Raw genomic sequence first — 16,833 nt, forward strand, 5'->3', positions numbered from 1 at the left:
CCCTCGTTCTTGAGATGGCTTGGACTCCCACGTAACGGACATTTATGGCATATCCTAAGTTATATTCTCATGGTTATTTACAGGGGTATTCCCTACTATAGCAAGATAAGCAGCAATACTTGTCCTTTTCCTATTTCACTCAGTTAATAAGAAGCTTTGTAACTCAGAAGTCTGGGAAAGATGGGTGACTGTCCATTTTAAGACTTGTTTTTAGAGCTGGGAGATCACCTTTGTGAGCTGTGATCGGAGTCATATTGCTTCTTACCTAGAAGGGGTTTATGGAGACTTGAATATTAATGACCTGATCGGCTGATTGAGGGGTCACAGCGCTATGGGGGGTGCACAGCTCCATCCTCTGTGTTGTGGCCCTGAATAGTACTGCAGCTGTCTCCATTCAGTTGTACAGTTGTGGCCAAAAGTATTGACACCCCTGCAATTCTGTCAGATAATACTCAGTTTCTTCCTGAAAATGATTGCAAACACAAATTCTTTGGTATTATTATCTTCATTTAATTTGTCTTAAATGAAAAAACACAAAAGAGAATGAAGCAAAAAGCAAAACATTGATCATTTCACACAAAACTCCAAAAATGGACCAGACAAAAGTATTGGCACCCTTAGCCTAATATTTGGTTGCACAAGCTTTAGCCAAAATAACTGCGACCAACCGCTTCCGGTAACCATCAATGAGTTTCTTACAATGCTCTGCTGGAATTTTAGACCATTCTTCTTTGGCAAACTGCTCCAGGTCCTGATATTTGAAGGGTGCCTTCTCCAAACTGCCATTTTTAGATCTCTCCACAGGTGTTCTATGGGATTCAGGTCTGGACTCATTGCTGGCCACCTTAGAAGTCTCCAGTGCTTTCTCTCAAACCATTTTCTAGTGCTTTTTGAAGTGTGTTTTGGGTCATTGTCCTGCTGGAAGACCCATGACCTCTGAGGGAGACCCAGGTTTCTCACACTGGGCCCTACATTATGCTGCAAAATTTGTTGGTAGTCTTCAGACTTCGTAATGCCATGCACACGGTCAAGCAGTCTAGTGCCAGAGGCAGCAAAGCAACCCCAAAACATCAGGGAACCTCCGCCATGTTTGACTGTAGGGACCGTGTTCTTTTCTTTGAATGCCTCTTTTTTTTCTCCTGTAAACTCTGTTGATGCCTTTGCCCAAAAAGCTCTACTTTTGTCTCATCTGACCAGAGAACATTCTTCCAAAACGTTTTAGGCTTTTTCAGGTAAGTTTTGGCAAACTCCAGCCTGGCTTTTTTATGTCTCTGGGTAAGAAGTGGGGAATTCCTGGGTCTCCTACCATACAGTCCCTTTACATTCAGACACCGATGGATAGTACGGGTTGACACTGTTGTACCCTCGGACTGCAGGGCAGCTTGAACTTGTTTGGATGTTAGTCGAGGTTCTTTATCCAACATCCGCACAATCTTGCGTTGAAATCTCTTGTCAATTTTTCTTTTCCGTCCACATCTAGGGAGGTTAGCCACAGTGCCATGGGCTTTACACTTCTTGATGACACTGCGCGCGGTAGACACAGGAACATTCAGGTCTTTGGAGATGGACTTGTAGCCTTGAGATTGCTCATGCTTCCTCACAATTTGGTTTCTCAAGTCCTCAGACAGTTCTTTGGTCTTCTTTCTTTTCTTCATGCTCAATGTGGTACACACAAGGACACAGGACAGAGGTTGAGTCAACTTTAATCCATGTCAACTGGCTGCAAGTGTGATTTAGTTATTGCCAACACCTGTTAGGTGCCACAGGTAAGTTACAGGTGCTGTTAATTACACTAATTACAGAAGCATCACATGACTTTTCTAACAGTGCCAATACTTTTGTCCACCCCCTTTTTTATGATTGGTGTGGAATTATATCCAATTTGGCTTTAGGACAATTCTCTTTTGTGTTTTTTCATGTAAGACAAATTAAATGAAGATAATACCAAAGAACTTGTGTTTGCATTCATTTTCAGGAAGAAACTGAGTATTGTCTGACAGCATTGCAGGGGTGTCAATACTTTTGGCCACAACTGTATAGGAGAGAGCTGCAGTACTATTTACCACCACTAAACAGTGTGGTGCTGTGCTACTTCCTGTGCGCTGTGATCGCATCAATCAGCTGATCAGTTTAAAAGACCCCATTTTATTGGCCATACTGGTTGTCGCGCCACTTAACCATAAATATTACTTAGATACATTGCTATAGGAGAGTTTTTTGGAAATCCTCTTGGATCATTATCGCCATTAATCCCCGTCATGCCGGCAGCACAGCTGTACTCTGCCCGCTGGAAAGGGAATTTCCAGAGGAAAAACTATCCTGCTGTGAAATACAATAACCAATCAAGCTAATTTTCTTCCAAATCCTTAGTTATACTTGATTATGACAGTGTGTGTAAAGTAAGTGACCCCTCGAATGGATTGGCTTACATGGCCTCATCCTCCACCGATCCTCTATAAAGTGCAGGTTCATGCAACAGTGAAAGTGGAACAGACCTTGTATTAGCAAACAGGGGAGAATAGTCTGCAGACAATGGGCTGACAACTGCGAGTCACATCCGTCCTGTGCACACCTGAGTGCGGTGACAATGCACAGACATTACAGACCCCAGCGATGAGCTCTGATACCGTGCACTGCTGGTACTGTCTGCAACAACTCATCCACGTGAGCGGAGGCGAAAAATCTGCTGCATGTCAGTATCTGAAAAGAATCAAAATCAATAGTAGTTATATTCTTGTACATAGGGGGAAGTATTATAGTAGTTATATTCTTGTATATAGGAGCAGTATTATAGTAGTTATATTCTTGTACATAGGAGCAGTATTATAGTGGTTATATTCTTGTACATAGGGGCAGTATTATAGTAGTTATATTCCTGTACATAGGGACAGTATTATAGTAGTTATATTCTTGTACATAGGGGCAGTATTATAGTAGTTATATTCTTGTATATAGGAGCAGTATTATAGTAGTTATATTCTTGTACATAAGGGCAGTATTATAGTAGTTATATTCTTGTACATAAGGGCAGTATTATAGTAGTTATATTCTTGTACATAAGGGCAGTATTATAGTAGTTATATTCTTGTACATAGAGCAGTATTATAGTAGTTATATTCTTGTACATAGGAGCAGTATTATAGTAGTTATATTCTTGTACATAGGGGCAGTATTATAGTAGTTATATTCTTGTACATAGGGGCAGTATTATAGTAGTTATATTCTTGTACATAGGAGCAGTATTATAGTAGTTATATTCTTGTACATAGGGACAGTATTATAGTAGTTAAATTCTTGTACATAGGAGCAGTATTATAGTAGTTAAATTCTTGTACATAGGGGCACTATTATAGTAGTTATATTCTTGTACATAAGGGCAGTATTATAGTAGTTATATTCTTGTACATGGGGACAGTATTATAGTAGTTATATTCTTGTACATAGGGGCAGTATTATAGAAGTTATATTCTTGTACATAGGAGCAGTATTATAGTAGTTATATTCTTGTACATAGGGGCAGTATTATAGTAGTTATATTCTTGTACATAGGGGCAGTATTATAGTGATACTTTTAGTAACAAGCAATGAATCTTATGTCATCCCAGATAGTTTTCTGTTTCTTACAAACTTCTCACGTGATTTTTATGAATCTGTTAGCAGATATTGATATTCTCCGAGTGGGAGGATGACGGCAGTAAATCTGTGCTGTGATCCTGTTCTATACATCTTGCTGGAGAGGTGCAGTAGCTGTCAGTGATGTTGGAGATGGATGAATTACTCTGCATATCTGTCAGGAATATTTCGAGCTTTTGGATCTGGGTCACTGAATGTCCTCTCCTCTCAGCCGCCTATGAATATTCAGTGATAAATAGTCAGCGCCCCTGCTGATGTCTGCGCCCCCTGCTGATGTCTGCGCCCCCTGCTGAGGTCTGCGCCCCCTGCTGAGGTCTGCGCCCCCTGCTGATGTCTGCCCGCCCGGTGATATTGTACCTTACACAGGATTCCTCTCCAGGACATTCGCTCATCAAGGTCATGTCTTCACAGTCTGTACTGATGGCCACGGCCAGAGTTTATCATATGATGAAAAGTTCTGTAACTTTCTAATAAACTTTGTGGGTTAATTCTCCACTATTCTCAGCATCTCTTTTTGCTGGCAGTGGATGCAAACATTAGTTTTGAACCAACGCTTTTCACAGCTGATAGTTTGTTACAATGTTACTTTTTTCTGATATCCTTTATTATTCTCTTTGTAACTCAGACTGAGACCCCCAATTATTTTTCCTACTACAGAGATAGTGTGAACTTCTGCCCAGTAATAATATATGACCCATAGACTTTCAGTCTCTATCATTGAAAGTTATTACCAAAACAAAAAAAGTTGATTATTTTTGGGGGTCCGACTGAGGAACCCTCAACTGTTCCCAAGAACTGAGCTCCATTTTTTATGTAAGTGTCTCATGTTGCCTATTCCAGGGCCCAGCACCGCTCCATACCAGGGGGGCTTTTCAATGCCCTGTTTTTCAGACCATCCCCAAATTTACCCTATTCTTTGAATGTATGATACCTCTTAATGTTGAGAATAGACCTTTACTAAGTCAGGTGGTCCGCACATATGCTCATGATTGAGCTGGCCCCCTCTTACCCAGGATTTGAGTGAATGGTGAGGCATCGAGGACCTGGACCCCCATCCACCAGCAGGGCATCAACATATCAAGAAACTTTCCCACAAATTAGTGACCCTTTAATCCTATAATGAGCAATTACCGGTATTGCAGCAGTGTTATAAGTGAGCCGTGCTCGGTGGCATCTACGGGGGTCCCAGAACTGGAAATGTGTGATAGAAAGAACTGAAGAAGTCTGCTGTAAGCCCCTCAGTGTGAAATGGATGATAACATGAAACAATTACTTGTTACATTGTGTCTTTGCTTTCCCACCAATTTTTTTTCTTAACATATCATCTATTCTTTTTGTAGAACGTGAAGTCTATTTCTTCATCGATGTGTAAAACCGTCCAGGACATACAGAACTTACTGCGGGGGCAATGCTACAACTTCATCTCTATAAATGTGAGCACGATCTGGGGCGCAGGGGCGATGGGAATATATATAGGAGAGAAAGGAAGCAAATCATCCTGAAATGTCACTATAATATGATGAGGCTTGGCGGGAAGTGCTATGTGCCCACGTTCCGGAGTTGCTGCGGGTTTCACTCTGCGTACTTATTTCAAGAAATCCCATCCACTGTGTGTCCACAGACGCTCACTGCTCACACGCGGAGACGGACATGCGCCGCTTCTCTCCAGACTGCAGCATGTCAATTTCTAATGTCTCCGCAAGAGGAATTTCACCAATAGAATGTACTGGACGCTGTGAATCTGCACCGTTCTGTGAATGTAAGCGGATTCAACTGCATTCAAAGAAGGCAGCACTTTGGACGTAGCGAACTAACACAGTGACAAAAACGCTGCTAGTTCTGGATCGTTGGCACCGTGGGGTCATTTTAGCTGGCATTTCAAAGAGGACTTGAACTATTTGTGACATATTGTCCACCTCATATTTGGGGCCTTGTAGCTGGTATAGACCGTGTCAGGAGGCATTGAAGCTGCCTCTGTATTGGGTCATTATGGCTCTGTATTAGTGTATTATGGCTCTGTATTGGTGCATTATGGCTCTGTATTGGTGTATTATGGCTCTTTTTTAGTGTATTATGGCTCTGTATTGGGTTATTATGGCTCTGTATTAGTGTATTATGGCTCTGTATTAGTGTATTATGGCTCTGTATTGGTGCATTATGGCTCTGTATTGGTGTATTATGGCTCTGTATTAGTGTATTATGGCTCTGTATTAGTGTATTATGGCTCTGTATTAGTGTATTATGGCTCTGTATTAGTGTATTATGGCTCTGTATTAGTGTATTATGGCTCTGTATTGGTGCATTATGGCTCTGTATTGGTGTATTATGGCTCTGTATTAGTGCATTATGGCTCTGTATTGGTGCATTATGGCTCTGTATTGGTGTATTATGGCTCTGTATTAGTGTATTATGGCTCTGTATTGGTGCATTATGGCTCTGTATTGGTGCATTATGGCTCTGTATTGGTGTATTATGGCTCTGTATTAGTGTATTATGGCTCTGTATTAGTGTATTATGGCTCTGTATTGGTGCATTATGGCTCTGTATTGGTGCATTATGGCTCTGTATTAGTGTATTATGGCTATGTATTAGTGTATTATGGCTCTGTATTGGTGCATTATGGCTCTGTATTGGTGCATTATGGCTCTGTATTGGTGCATTATGGCTCTGTATTGGTGTATTATGGCTCTGTATTAGTGTATTATGGCTCTGTATTAGTGTATTATGGCTCTGTATTGGTGCATTATGGCTCTGTATTGGTGCATTATGGCTCTGTATTGGTGCATTATGGCTCTGTATTGGTGCATTATGGCTCTGTATTAGTGCATTATGGCTCTGTATTGGTGCATTATGGCTCTGTATTGGTGCATTATGGCTCTGTATTGGTGTATTATGGCTCTGTATTGGTGCATTATGGCTCTGTATTGGTGCATTATGGCTCTGTATTGGTGCATTATGGCTCTGTATTAGTGCATTATGGCTGGAGATTGAACGCATGTAGTTTTGTATACCTGCCCCTGCTGCAGCAGAACCTCTTCCACAAATAGAGGGTGAAGCTGCTTTTCAGTCACAGACCAGATCTGTAGCAGCTGAGACCTGTGTTTTACGGTACTTTGCTGCAGCCACTGCAGAACCTCTTAATACACGCATCACTACTTTCAGTCCTGTGTCAGACACGAGCTGGATTCTGTGATGACGTCAAAGGTGCAGTATGAAACTACTGGGCACAAACTTTTCTACTGTGATTTCTCCTTTATTATACTTTTTGTTTGAATGCATTCTCTAATTTTTCACTTAAAGGTGAAGGATTCAGATTTGGAAGAATCTCGTAAACTTATCGATTTACTTCAAGCAGCTCGCGTTGGCGCCTACTATCAGTCTGTAGTAGTATCAGTAAGTATCTATAAAGCCACCAGGACAATATTCAATAGCATTTTGTGTCTTCTTGCAATAATGATAGAATCGTAGATCAATCTCACAAACCTGCCACAGTGCTGCATCACCCTACATCTCTTCCTCATCTGTCTATCACTCTACCTGTCCTTTCTGTCATGGTTAGGACATGGTTAATGTCCTGTTCTCTCAGGGTTAATTTTGCTGGCCTCTCTTTGGATCTGGGAGGGGTATTTATACTCACTCCAGACTTGGATTCCCTGTCAGCTATACTTTAGTTCTAGTCTGTGTGCCTGACCCTGGAGTGTATGCCCGGTTTGCAATGGTTTTCCTTGTCCTACATCTCCTCATCTATGTCTATCACTCTACTCACCCTCTCCATAGTGCTGCGCCGTCCTACATCTCTTCCTCCTCTCTGTCTAGCTTCCTACCTGTCCTCTCCAGAGTACTACACAGCCCTACATCTTCTCACATCTGTCTACAACCCTTCATAGTGCTTCCCTCACCTTACATCTCCTTCTCATCTGTTTACCACCCTACCCATCCTCTCCACAGTGCCGCACCACCCTACATCTCATCTGTTTTCCCTGCTACCTGTCCTCTCCACAGTGCCGCACCACCCTACATCTCCTCATCTGTTTTCCTTGCTACCTGTCCTCTCCACAGTGCTGCACCGCCCTACATCTCCTCATCTGTTTTCCCTGCTACCTGTCCTCTCCACAGTGCTGCACCACCCTACATCTCCTCATCCCTGTCTACCACCCTACCCATCTTTATCCATCCTTTTAGTTCTGCTTGGCCCTACATCACCCTCATCTATGTTTACAAGTCTACCTGTCCTTGCCATTCTGGTAATTATTTAAGAAAAGAATTCTACCAAATCCAGACATCCCACTCTCCGCTCTGATACTTCTCTCATGCTGCAGCGACTCTCTAGAATGCACTACCCTTGGCAATTACTTCCCAACATCCACAGTTTTAAGTGTGTTCTGAAAACACTTCTTCTTAGGCAAGCCTACCCTATTTAATATGTACATGACCAAAACTAATCCTAGAGGTATAGGACACAGGACTGCCCGAAAAAGGCAGCGCTAACCTACAAAGCAATGGTATAAATGTTTCATCAGGTTATAACAAGTGTGAATGGCTGAAAAGTGTCCTTGGTCATTATGATATGGGAATGTTTATACCACAGGGTTATTCACATCTAATGGCAATCATGTAATGATCACTGGGGGTCCGACCTCTGAGATCCCACCAATCCTGGTAGTGAAGTGCTGACTCAGCCCTCCATGTCCTCTGCGGGAGTGCAGCAGGTGGTCAGAAACGTCGTGTGCCAAGCAGCGCTGCAGCCCCTTCATTCACACAATCTCTGGGGGTCCCTGATGTCAGACCCCTAGCAATCTTGAACCCTTTGGCCCCAGTGTGGTAGTCACTGTCCGATCTCCCGCTGCTCCTCTGTCCCTCAGGTTCCTGAGATTGGAATATTCCTTTAAGTAGGAACTCAGAAAATTACTGAAATTTTGGCACAAGAGTGGTGGAGTCAGACTTTCGGGGGCCGCAGGTTACAATGGATTCTGTATTGACAGCTCCCCATTAAATTTTTATGGGTAAACCTTTTTTCGGATTACTCGGAGCATTCATTAGCGCGATGGTGGAATGACAAGGGAAAGCGGTGGGATAAGACACTTCGCATTGAAGATCCCCTCCAGGAAAGCTCTCGTGCAACGTCTGAGGGTACCGCTGACAAGTAGGGAGGGCTGCGGCTGTCAATCATCCCTCCGCAGCGCTGCCTGTGGAAGCTTGTCCCCGCAGACCCATCTAGACACAGATATTAATTCGACATGTGTCTGGGGCGTTCACTTTAATTGGGCCCCTCGGGGATCCTCGTATTCCCACGTATCTGGGAGTTTCCCTGATTGGCAGCTGGTAAAGTCTTCAAGGAATCTGATCAGTAATTTGGCTGCAGATCTCAGCGATTGTTCCACGGGGCGACCTGTAATTTGTACCTAAGTGGAGAAATATTTTGCATCTTGTAAGTCTGGGAAGAAAAGCAAGAAGAGGCTTAGTGCTGTGCTCCAAACAGGCATAATCCTCATCAGCCCCCATGGGCTCTGCCAGAAAGGCGGGCCGCCGGAAATTCTGCAAAAGTGTAAAACCCCCAGTGCAAGGTTCACTTACTTTCTGTATATTCCAAGAGTATAAGCTCGGATGTAACTCCAGATGTAGCAGAGCGGAGTCCGTCATCGGGGCGTGCTTTGTTTGACCATCACCATACATCTTGTATATTTGGGGGGTTCGACCACTAGATCCTCCACAGATCCTGTAAAAGGAGTCCCGTCTGGATGGAGAAGTAGTTTGCATGTTGGTTATGCATGAACACAACTGCTCTCTTTACATGGGGGACACGGGACCCCCATTCCCTGGGTTGGTGGGGTTCACATCGCTGATCCTGAGAATGGTCTCTTTTTTTGGGTGGGGAACGGAGAAGTAGTGCGAATGTGGGACCACCGCTACATTCACCGTCTATAGAAGCGGAAGTCACACCGCATGTGGGAATAAGAGGAGGGTCACACTTCCATAGAAGTGAACGGTCACACAGCAGATCCTTTAGACCCATAGAAGTGAATGGATAATGGTCACATAAGCAGGCTATAGAAGTGGAGGTCACACCTCATGTGGGAATAAGAGGAGGGTCACACTCCCGTAGAAGTGAACGGTCACACAGCAGATCCTTTAGACCCATAGAAGTGAATGGATAATGGCCACATAAGCAGGCTATAGAAGCGGAGGTCACACCTCATGTGGGATTAAAGGAAGGTCACACTCCCGTAGAAGTGAACGGTCACACGGCAGATCCTTTAGACCCATAGAAGTGAGTGGACAATGGTCACATAAGCAGGCTATAGAAGTGGAGGTCACACCTCATGTGGGAATAAGAGGAGGGTCACACTCCCGTAGAAGTGAACGGTCACACAGCAGATCCTTTAGACCCATAGAAGTGAATGGATAATGGTCACATAAGCTGGCTATAGAAGTGGAGGTCACACTGCATGTGGGAATAAGAGGAGGGTCACACTTCCATAGAAGTGAACGGTCACACAGCAGATCCTTTAGACCCATAGAAGTGAATGGATAATGGCCACATAAGCAGGCTATAGAAGCGGAGGTCACACCTCATGTGGGATTAAAGGAAGGTCACACTCCCGTAGAAGTGAACGGTCACACGGCAGATCCTTTAGACCCATAGAAGTGAGTGGACAATGGTCACATAAGCAGGCTATCGCTTTATTCACCCGGAGGACAAGGGACTCCCATTTTTCGGATTGGGCATTTCTTAGGTGCCCACCAAAAAGCAAACTGACCAACAACCGGATAAATGAGCCCCTCATTCACCGTGTGTCCGCTGATCGGAGGGGATCCTTGGTGTCGGACACCGATCTATGGATTCGGGATCAGTATCTTAGACCTGGACACCCCCTCTAATATGAGAGCCGCCATCGAGTTTAGCTCTAGATCGTCCCTGTTGACGTTTTTGGACAGCGACCCCCTTTTAACCCTCTCCTGCCTGCATGCCCCTTCTCCTGCGCTCCACCGGCCTCTCCAGTGAGTGAGGATATTCGCTCCATGCACCGTGCACATGTGATCCTGTCCGGCTGCCAGAACTCAGAATATTTTCCATTACCGCCATCATTAATGATTTGCAGCAGAGCAAGTAATGAGGATAATGGGACCCCCGCTGCGCTGACAATACAGAAGGGAGCAGACGGGGACCCACAAATCCTTACATTATGTTCGGTCGGTGATGCGGCTTTTCGGTTGGGCGCTTAGAAAGTGATGGAAATGTGATGCTGCTCAGATGTCTGCGCCTGTGACAATTTAAAGGGGACGTTCACTTTATGGACCACGTGATCTAACAATCGCCGGAGAAAGCTCCACGAATAGAGGAGTCACTTTGTAAATCTTTTGCTTTGCTGATCCTGTATCGATCCTCGGTGAGATGATGTTTTCTTCTTCGTTCACATCTAAAGCAAAATTCAGAATTCTTCTGGTTTTCTGCTACCAGAGAGCAGAGCTTTGTGGGAGAATAAAGGACGATTATTGGGGTACATCCACATCCTCAAGAGAACAAGTGACGTGTAAAAAAAAAAAAAAAAAAGAAAAAGTTAAACTATTTTTCACAATTTAATTATTAAAAAACTTCTGGAACTGTCACAAATGTTCTGTAGGGTCCACCACTAGAGGGAGCAGTTCCACCACTAGAGGGAGCACTACTTTCATTAAACCTGTCTTCAGTGAGGTCCTGAGCTCCCCCTAGTGGTGACTGTGGGCGGATGGAATGGTATCATGTAATGTTAGGTCTATGCAGGAGGACAGAGCTCGGACACGAATGAGGATATTTGAAGGGTCAAGTATGTAATTGTTTTCATCCGATTAGATAAAAATAAGACATGGGAACAATTGAAGTGTTTTCCTCGAGATTTTCACCTCCTGGGATCTCTGGGGACGGATGGAGTTGTGTGTGGAGCAGGTAACAATCCCCCTTTGTGAGTGCAGCTATGAAGATGACGGCGTGTCATTCCCCGGTGTCAGGACTAATATCTGCCGTACACACAAGTGCGGACCTGATGCCTGGAATTACTAGAAACGTGACTGACGGATGGTGAGAGCGGATCCCCAGCGCCGTGTTTCCAAAATCCTGCAAATGTCCATTCCTCCTACATTGTGACTGACAACCACATGCCGTCAATTAAAGGGGTTTCCTGTAAAGATTAACCCTTTAAGGAGTAACACATTTTGCACCTTCCGGATCTAACTTTTTCATTGCCGTTTTCCACGCGCTCCGCCTTTTTTTTTTTCTTCGGTCACCGAGGCCTTGTCTTTTACTTCACGAGTTGTATTTTGTAATGCTGCTATTTCTGAGGTTTCCTCTGTCTAACCACTTATAGGGTTTGGGCCATTTTACCATTTTTAAGGCCAGAGGCTTTACTTAGCTCAGTGTTTAGCTTCCGTGCTATACAGTGATGTCACCGCTGCAGCCGATCAACAAAAACTGTAGCAATGGCGGAAGCAGAGTGTGTCATGATCTCTGCAGGCAGAGATCATAGCAAGCCTATAGAGGGACAAGCTCTCGGAAGATGGAACTATACTGACCATGAACTAAGCCTGCCGCGCAACTAGAAATAGCCAGGTAGCATTTCCTATTTATCGCTAGATGCCCAGCTCTGGCCTAAGACCTAAATAGCTAGCAGAGGGAAATATAAGACCTGGCTCACCTCTAGAGAAATATTCCAAAGAAGACAGTAGCCCCCCACATATAATGGCGGTGAGTTCAGATGAAACAACAAACGCAGCAGGAAAATAGTCTTAGCAAATTTGAGGTCCGCTTACTAGATAGCAGAAGACAGATAGTATACTTTCATGGTCAGCAGAAAAACACTAACAAAACACCATCCAGAGATTACCTTAAACTCTGGCATTAACTCATAACGCCAGAGTAGCAATCCCTGATCAACGAGAGCTTTCCAGACACAGTAACAAAACTTCAGCTGTGAACTGGAACAAATAGGCAAAACAAAACATGGACAAAAGTCCAACTTATCTAGTAGTTGTCTAGAAGCAGGAACAAGCACTGAGAGGCATCAGATAACATTGTTGACCGGCAAGAAACCACCAGAGAAATGAGCTTAAATAGCGACACCCACTACTGATGGAACCAGGTGAAACAGGAAGGAGGATGACAAGTCCAATTCCACAAGCGGCCACCGGGGGAGCCCAGAATCCAAATTCACAACAGTACCCCCCCCTCAAGGAGGGGGCACCGAACCCTCACCAGATCCACCAGGGCGACCAGGATGAGCCCTATGGAAGGCACGAACAAGATCAGAAGCATGAACATCAGATGCATTGACCCAAGAATTATCCTCCTGGCCGTAACCCTTCCAGTTGACCAGATACTGGAGTCTCCGTCTGGAAACACGAGAGTCCAAAATTTTCTCCACAACGTACTCCAACTCACCCTCAACCAACACCGGAGCAGGAGGCTCAACCGAAGGTACAACAGGTACCTCATACCTGCGCAATAACGACCGATGAAAAACGTTATGAATGGAAAAGGACGCAGGGAGGTCCAAACGGAAAGAAACAGGATTAAGAATCTCCAATATTCTATAAGGGCCGATGAACCGAGGTTTAAACTTAGGAGAAGAGACCCTCATAGGGACAAAACGAGAAGACAACCACACCAAATCTCCAACACAAAGCCGAGAACCAACACGACGATGACGGTTGGCAAAACGCTGAGTCTTCTCCTGGGACAACTTCAAATTGTCCATAACCTGCCCCCAGATGTGATGCAATCTCTCCACCACCGCATCCACTCCAGGACAATCCGAGGATTCCACCTGACCGGAGGAAAATCGAGGGTGAAACCCCGAATTACAGAAAAACGGGGACACCAAGGTGGAAGAGCTGGCCCGATTATTGAGGGCGAACTCTGCCAATGGCAAAAAAGCAACCCAATCATCCTGGTCAGCAGAGACAAAACACCTCAGATATGTCTCAAGGGTCTGATTAGTCCGCTCGGTCTGGCCATTAGTCTGAGGGTGAAAAGCAGATGAAAAAGACAAATCTATGCCCATCCTAGCACAGAATGCCCGCCAAAATCTAGACACAAATTGGGTACCTCTGTCAGAAACAATATTCTCAGGAATACCGTGCAATCGGACAACATTCTGAAAAAACAGAGGAACCAACTCAGAAGAAGAAGGCAACTTGGGCAGAGGAACCAAATGGACCATTTTAGAGAAACGGTCACAGACCACCCAGATGACAGACATCTTCTGGGAAACAGGCAGATCTGAAATAAAATCCATCGAGATGTGTGTCCAAGGCCTCTTAGGAATAGGCAAGGGCAACAGCAGTCCGCTAGCCCGAGAACTACAAGACTTGGCCCGAGCACAAACGTCACATGACTGCACAAAGACTCGCACATCTCGTGACAGGGAAGGCCACCAGAAGGATCTTGCCACCAAATCCCTGGTACCAAAAATTCCGGGATGACCTGCCAATGCAGAAGAATGTACCTCAGAGATGACTCTGCTGGTCCAATCATCCGGAACAAACAGTCTATCAGGCGGACAACGATCCGGTCTATCCGCCTGAAACTCTTGCAAGGACCGCCGCAGATCAGGAGAAACGGCCGACAAAATTACTCCCTCCCTAAGGATACCTGTGGGTTCAGAATTACCAGGAGAGTCCGGGTCAAAACTCCTAGAAAGGGCATCTGCCTTAACATTCTTAGAACCCGGTAGGTATGACACCACAAAATTAAAGCGAGAAAAAAATAAAGACCAGCGCGCCTGTCTAGGATTCAGGCGTCTGGCAGTCTCAAGATAAATCAAATTTTTGTGGTCAGTCAATACCACCACCTGATGCCTAGCCCCCTCGAGCCAATGGCGCCACTCCTCAAACGCCCACTTCATGGCCAAAAGCTCCCGATTCCCAACATCATAATTCCGCTCTGCGGGCGAAAATTTGCGAGAAAAGAAGGCACAAGGCCTAATGACGGAGCAGTCGGAACCTTTCTGCGACAACACTGCCCCAGCTCCGATCTCCGAAGCGTCAACCTCAACCTGAAAAGGCAGATTCACATCAGGCTGACGCAACACAGGGGCAGAGGCAAAACGGCGCTTAAGCTCCTGAAAGGCCTCTACAGCATGAGGGGACCAATTAGCAACATCAGCGCCTTGTCTGGTCAAATCAGTCAGTGGTTTAACGACATCCGAAAAACCAGCAATAAATCGGCGGTAAAAGTTGGCAAAGCCCAAAAATCTCTGAAGACCCTTAAGAGAGGAGGGCTGAGTCCAGTCACAAATAGCTTGCACCTTGACGGGATCCATCTCAATGGAAGAGGGAGAAAAAATATACCCCAAAAAGGAAATTTTCTGGACCCCAAAATCGCACTTAGACCCCTTCACACATAAAGAATTAGACCGCAGAACCTGAAAAACTCTCCTGACCTGCTGGACATGAGAGTCCCAGTCATCAGAAAAAATCAGAATATCATCCAGATATATTATCATAAATTTATCCAGAAAATCGCGGAAAATATCATGCATAAAAGACTGGAAAACTGAAGGGGCATTAGAAAGACCAAAAGGCATGACCAAATACTCAAAGTGGCCCTCGGGCGTATTAAATGCGGTCTTCCACTCATCCCCCTGCCTGATCCGCACCAAATTATACGCCCCACGAAGATCAATTTTAGAGAACCACTTAGCACCTTCTATACGAGCAAACAAATCAGTAAGCAATGGCAATGGGTATTGATACTTAACAGTGATCTTATTCAGAAGCCGATAATCAATACATGGTCTCAAAGAGCCGTCTTTTTTTGAGACAAAGAAAAACCCAGCTCCCAAGGGAGAAGAAGATGGACGAATATGTCCCTTTTCCAAAGACTCCTTTATATATTCCCGCATAGCAGCATGTTCCGGCACAGACAGATTAAACAAACGACCCTTTGGATATTGACAACCCGGTATCAAATCTATGGCACAATCGCACTCACGGTGCGGAGGTAACGACCCAAGCTTGGGTTCGTCAAAGACGTCTTGATAATCAGAGAGGAACTCAGGGACTTCAGAGGGAATGGACGACGAAATAGAAACCAAAGGTAAGTCCCCATGAATACCCTTACATCCCCAGCTCAACACAGACATTGCTCTCCAGTCCAAGACTGGGTTGTGAGACTGCAACCATGGCAATCCCAGTACCAAATCGTCATGTAAATTATACAGCACCAGGAAACGAATAATCTCCTGGTGATCCGGATAGATACGCATGGTAACTTGTGTCCAGTATTGTGGTTTATTAATAGCCAATGGGGTGGAGTCAATCCCCTTCAGAGGAATAAGAGTCTCCAAAGGCTCTAAATCAAAACCACAACGATTGGCAAAGGACCAATCCATAAGACTCAGAGCGGCGCCAGAGTCAACATAGGCGTCCGTGGCAATGGATGACAAAGAGCAAATCAGGGTTACAGACAAAATAAACTTAGACTGAATGGTGCCAATGGAAACAGACTTATCAAGCTTCTTTGTACGCCTAGAGCATGCTGATATAACATGAGTAGAATCCCCACAATAGAAACACAATCCATTCTTCCGTCTAAAATTCTGTCGCTCGCTCCTGGACAGAATTCTATCACACTGCATACTTTCTGGCGTCTTTTCCATAGACACCGCCAGATGGTGCACCGGTTTGCGCTCCCGCAGACGCCTATCAATCTGAATAGCCATTGTCATGGACTCATTCAGACCTGCAGGCACAGGGAACCCCACCATAACATCCTTAACGGCATCAGAGAGACCTTCTCTGAAAGTTGCCGCCAAGGCGCACTCATTCCACTGAGTAAGCACAGACCATTTACGGAATTTTTGGCAGAAAACTTCAGCTTCGTCTTGCCCCTGAGATAGTGCCATCAAAGTTTTTTCTGCCTGAAGTTCCAAATGAGGTTCCTCATAAAGCAAGCCCAAGGCCAGAAAAAACGCATCCACATCGCGTAACGCAGGATCCCCTGCTGGCAATGAGAAGGCCCAATCTTGAGGGTCACCCCTGAGCAAGGAAATCACAATCCTAACCTGCTGAGCAGGGTCTCCAGCTGAACGAGACTTCAGGGACAAATAAAGCTTACAATTATTTCGGAAATTCTGGAAGCTAGCTCTATTCCCTGTGAAGAACTCCGGCAAAGGAATTCTCGGCTCAGATACCGGAGCATGTACCACAAAATCTTGTAAATTTTGT

At 44.8% G+C, this 16,833-nt stretch overlaps 1 protein-coding gene across 3 annotated transcripts in view; it reads left to right on the plus strand.

Moving 5' to 3' along the window:
- Positions 1–16,833, plus strand: part of CRPPA (CDP-L-ribitol pyrophosphorylase A) — a 212,472-nt gene that overhangs the window by 120,141 nt on the left and 75,498 nt on the right. For all 3 annotated transcript variants that reach the window (XM_077268069.1, XM_077268067.1, XM_077268068.1), the window contains exons 7-8: positions 4,974–5,066; positions 6,934–7,026. In XM_077268069.1, coding sequence (XP_077124184.1) covers positions 4,974–5,066; positions 6,934–7,026 — 186 coding nt within the window. The remainder of the gene's footprint in view (positions 1–4,973; positions 5,067–6,933; positions 7,027–16,833) is intronic.

The sequence above is a fragment of the Ranitomeya variabilis genome, chromosome 6 (genome assembly GCF_051348905.1).
Source record: "Ranitomeya variabilis isolate aRanVar5 chromosome 6, aRanVar5.hap1, whole genome shotgun sequence".
NCBI classification, from domain to species: domain Eukaryota; kingdom Metazoa; phylum Chordata; class Amphibia; order Anura; family Dendrobatidae; genus Ranitomeya; species Ranitomeya variabilis.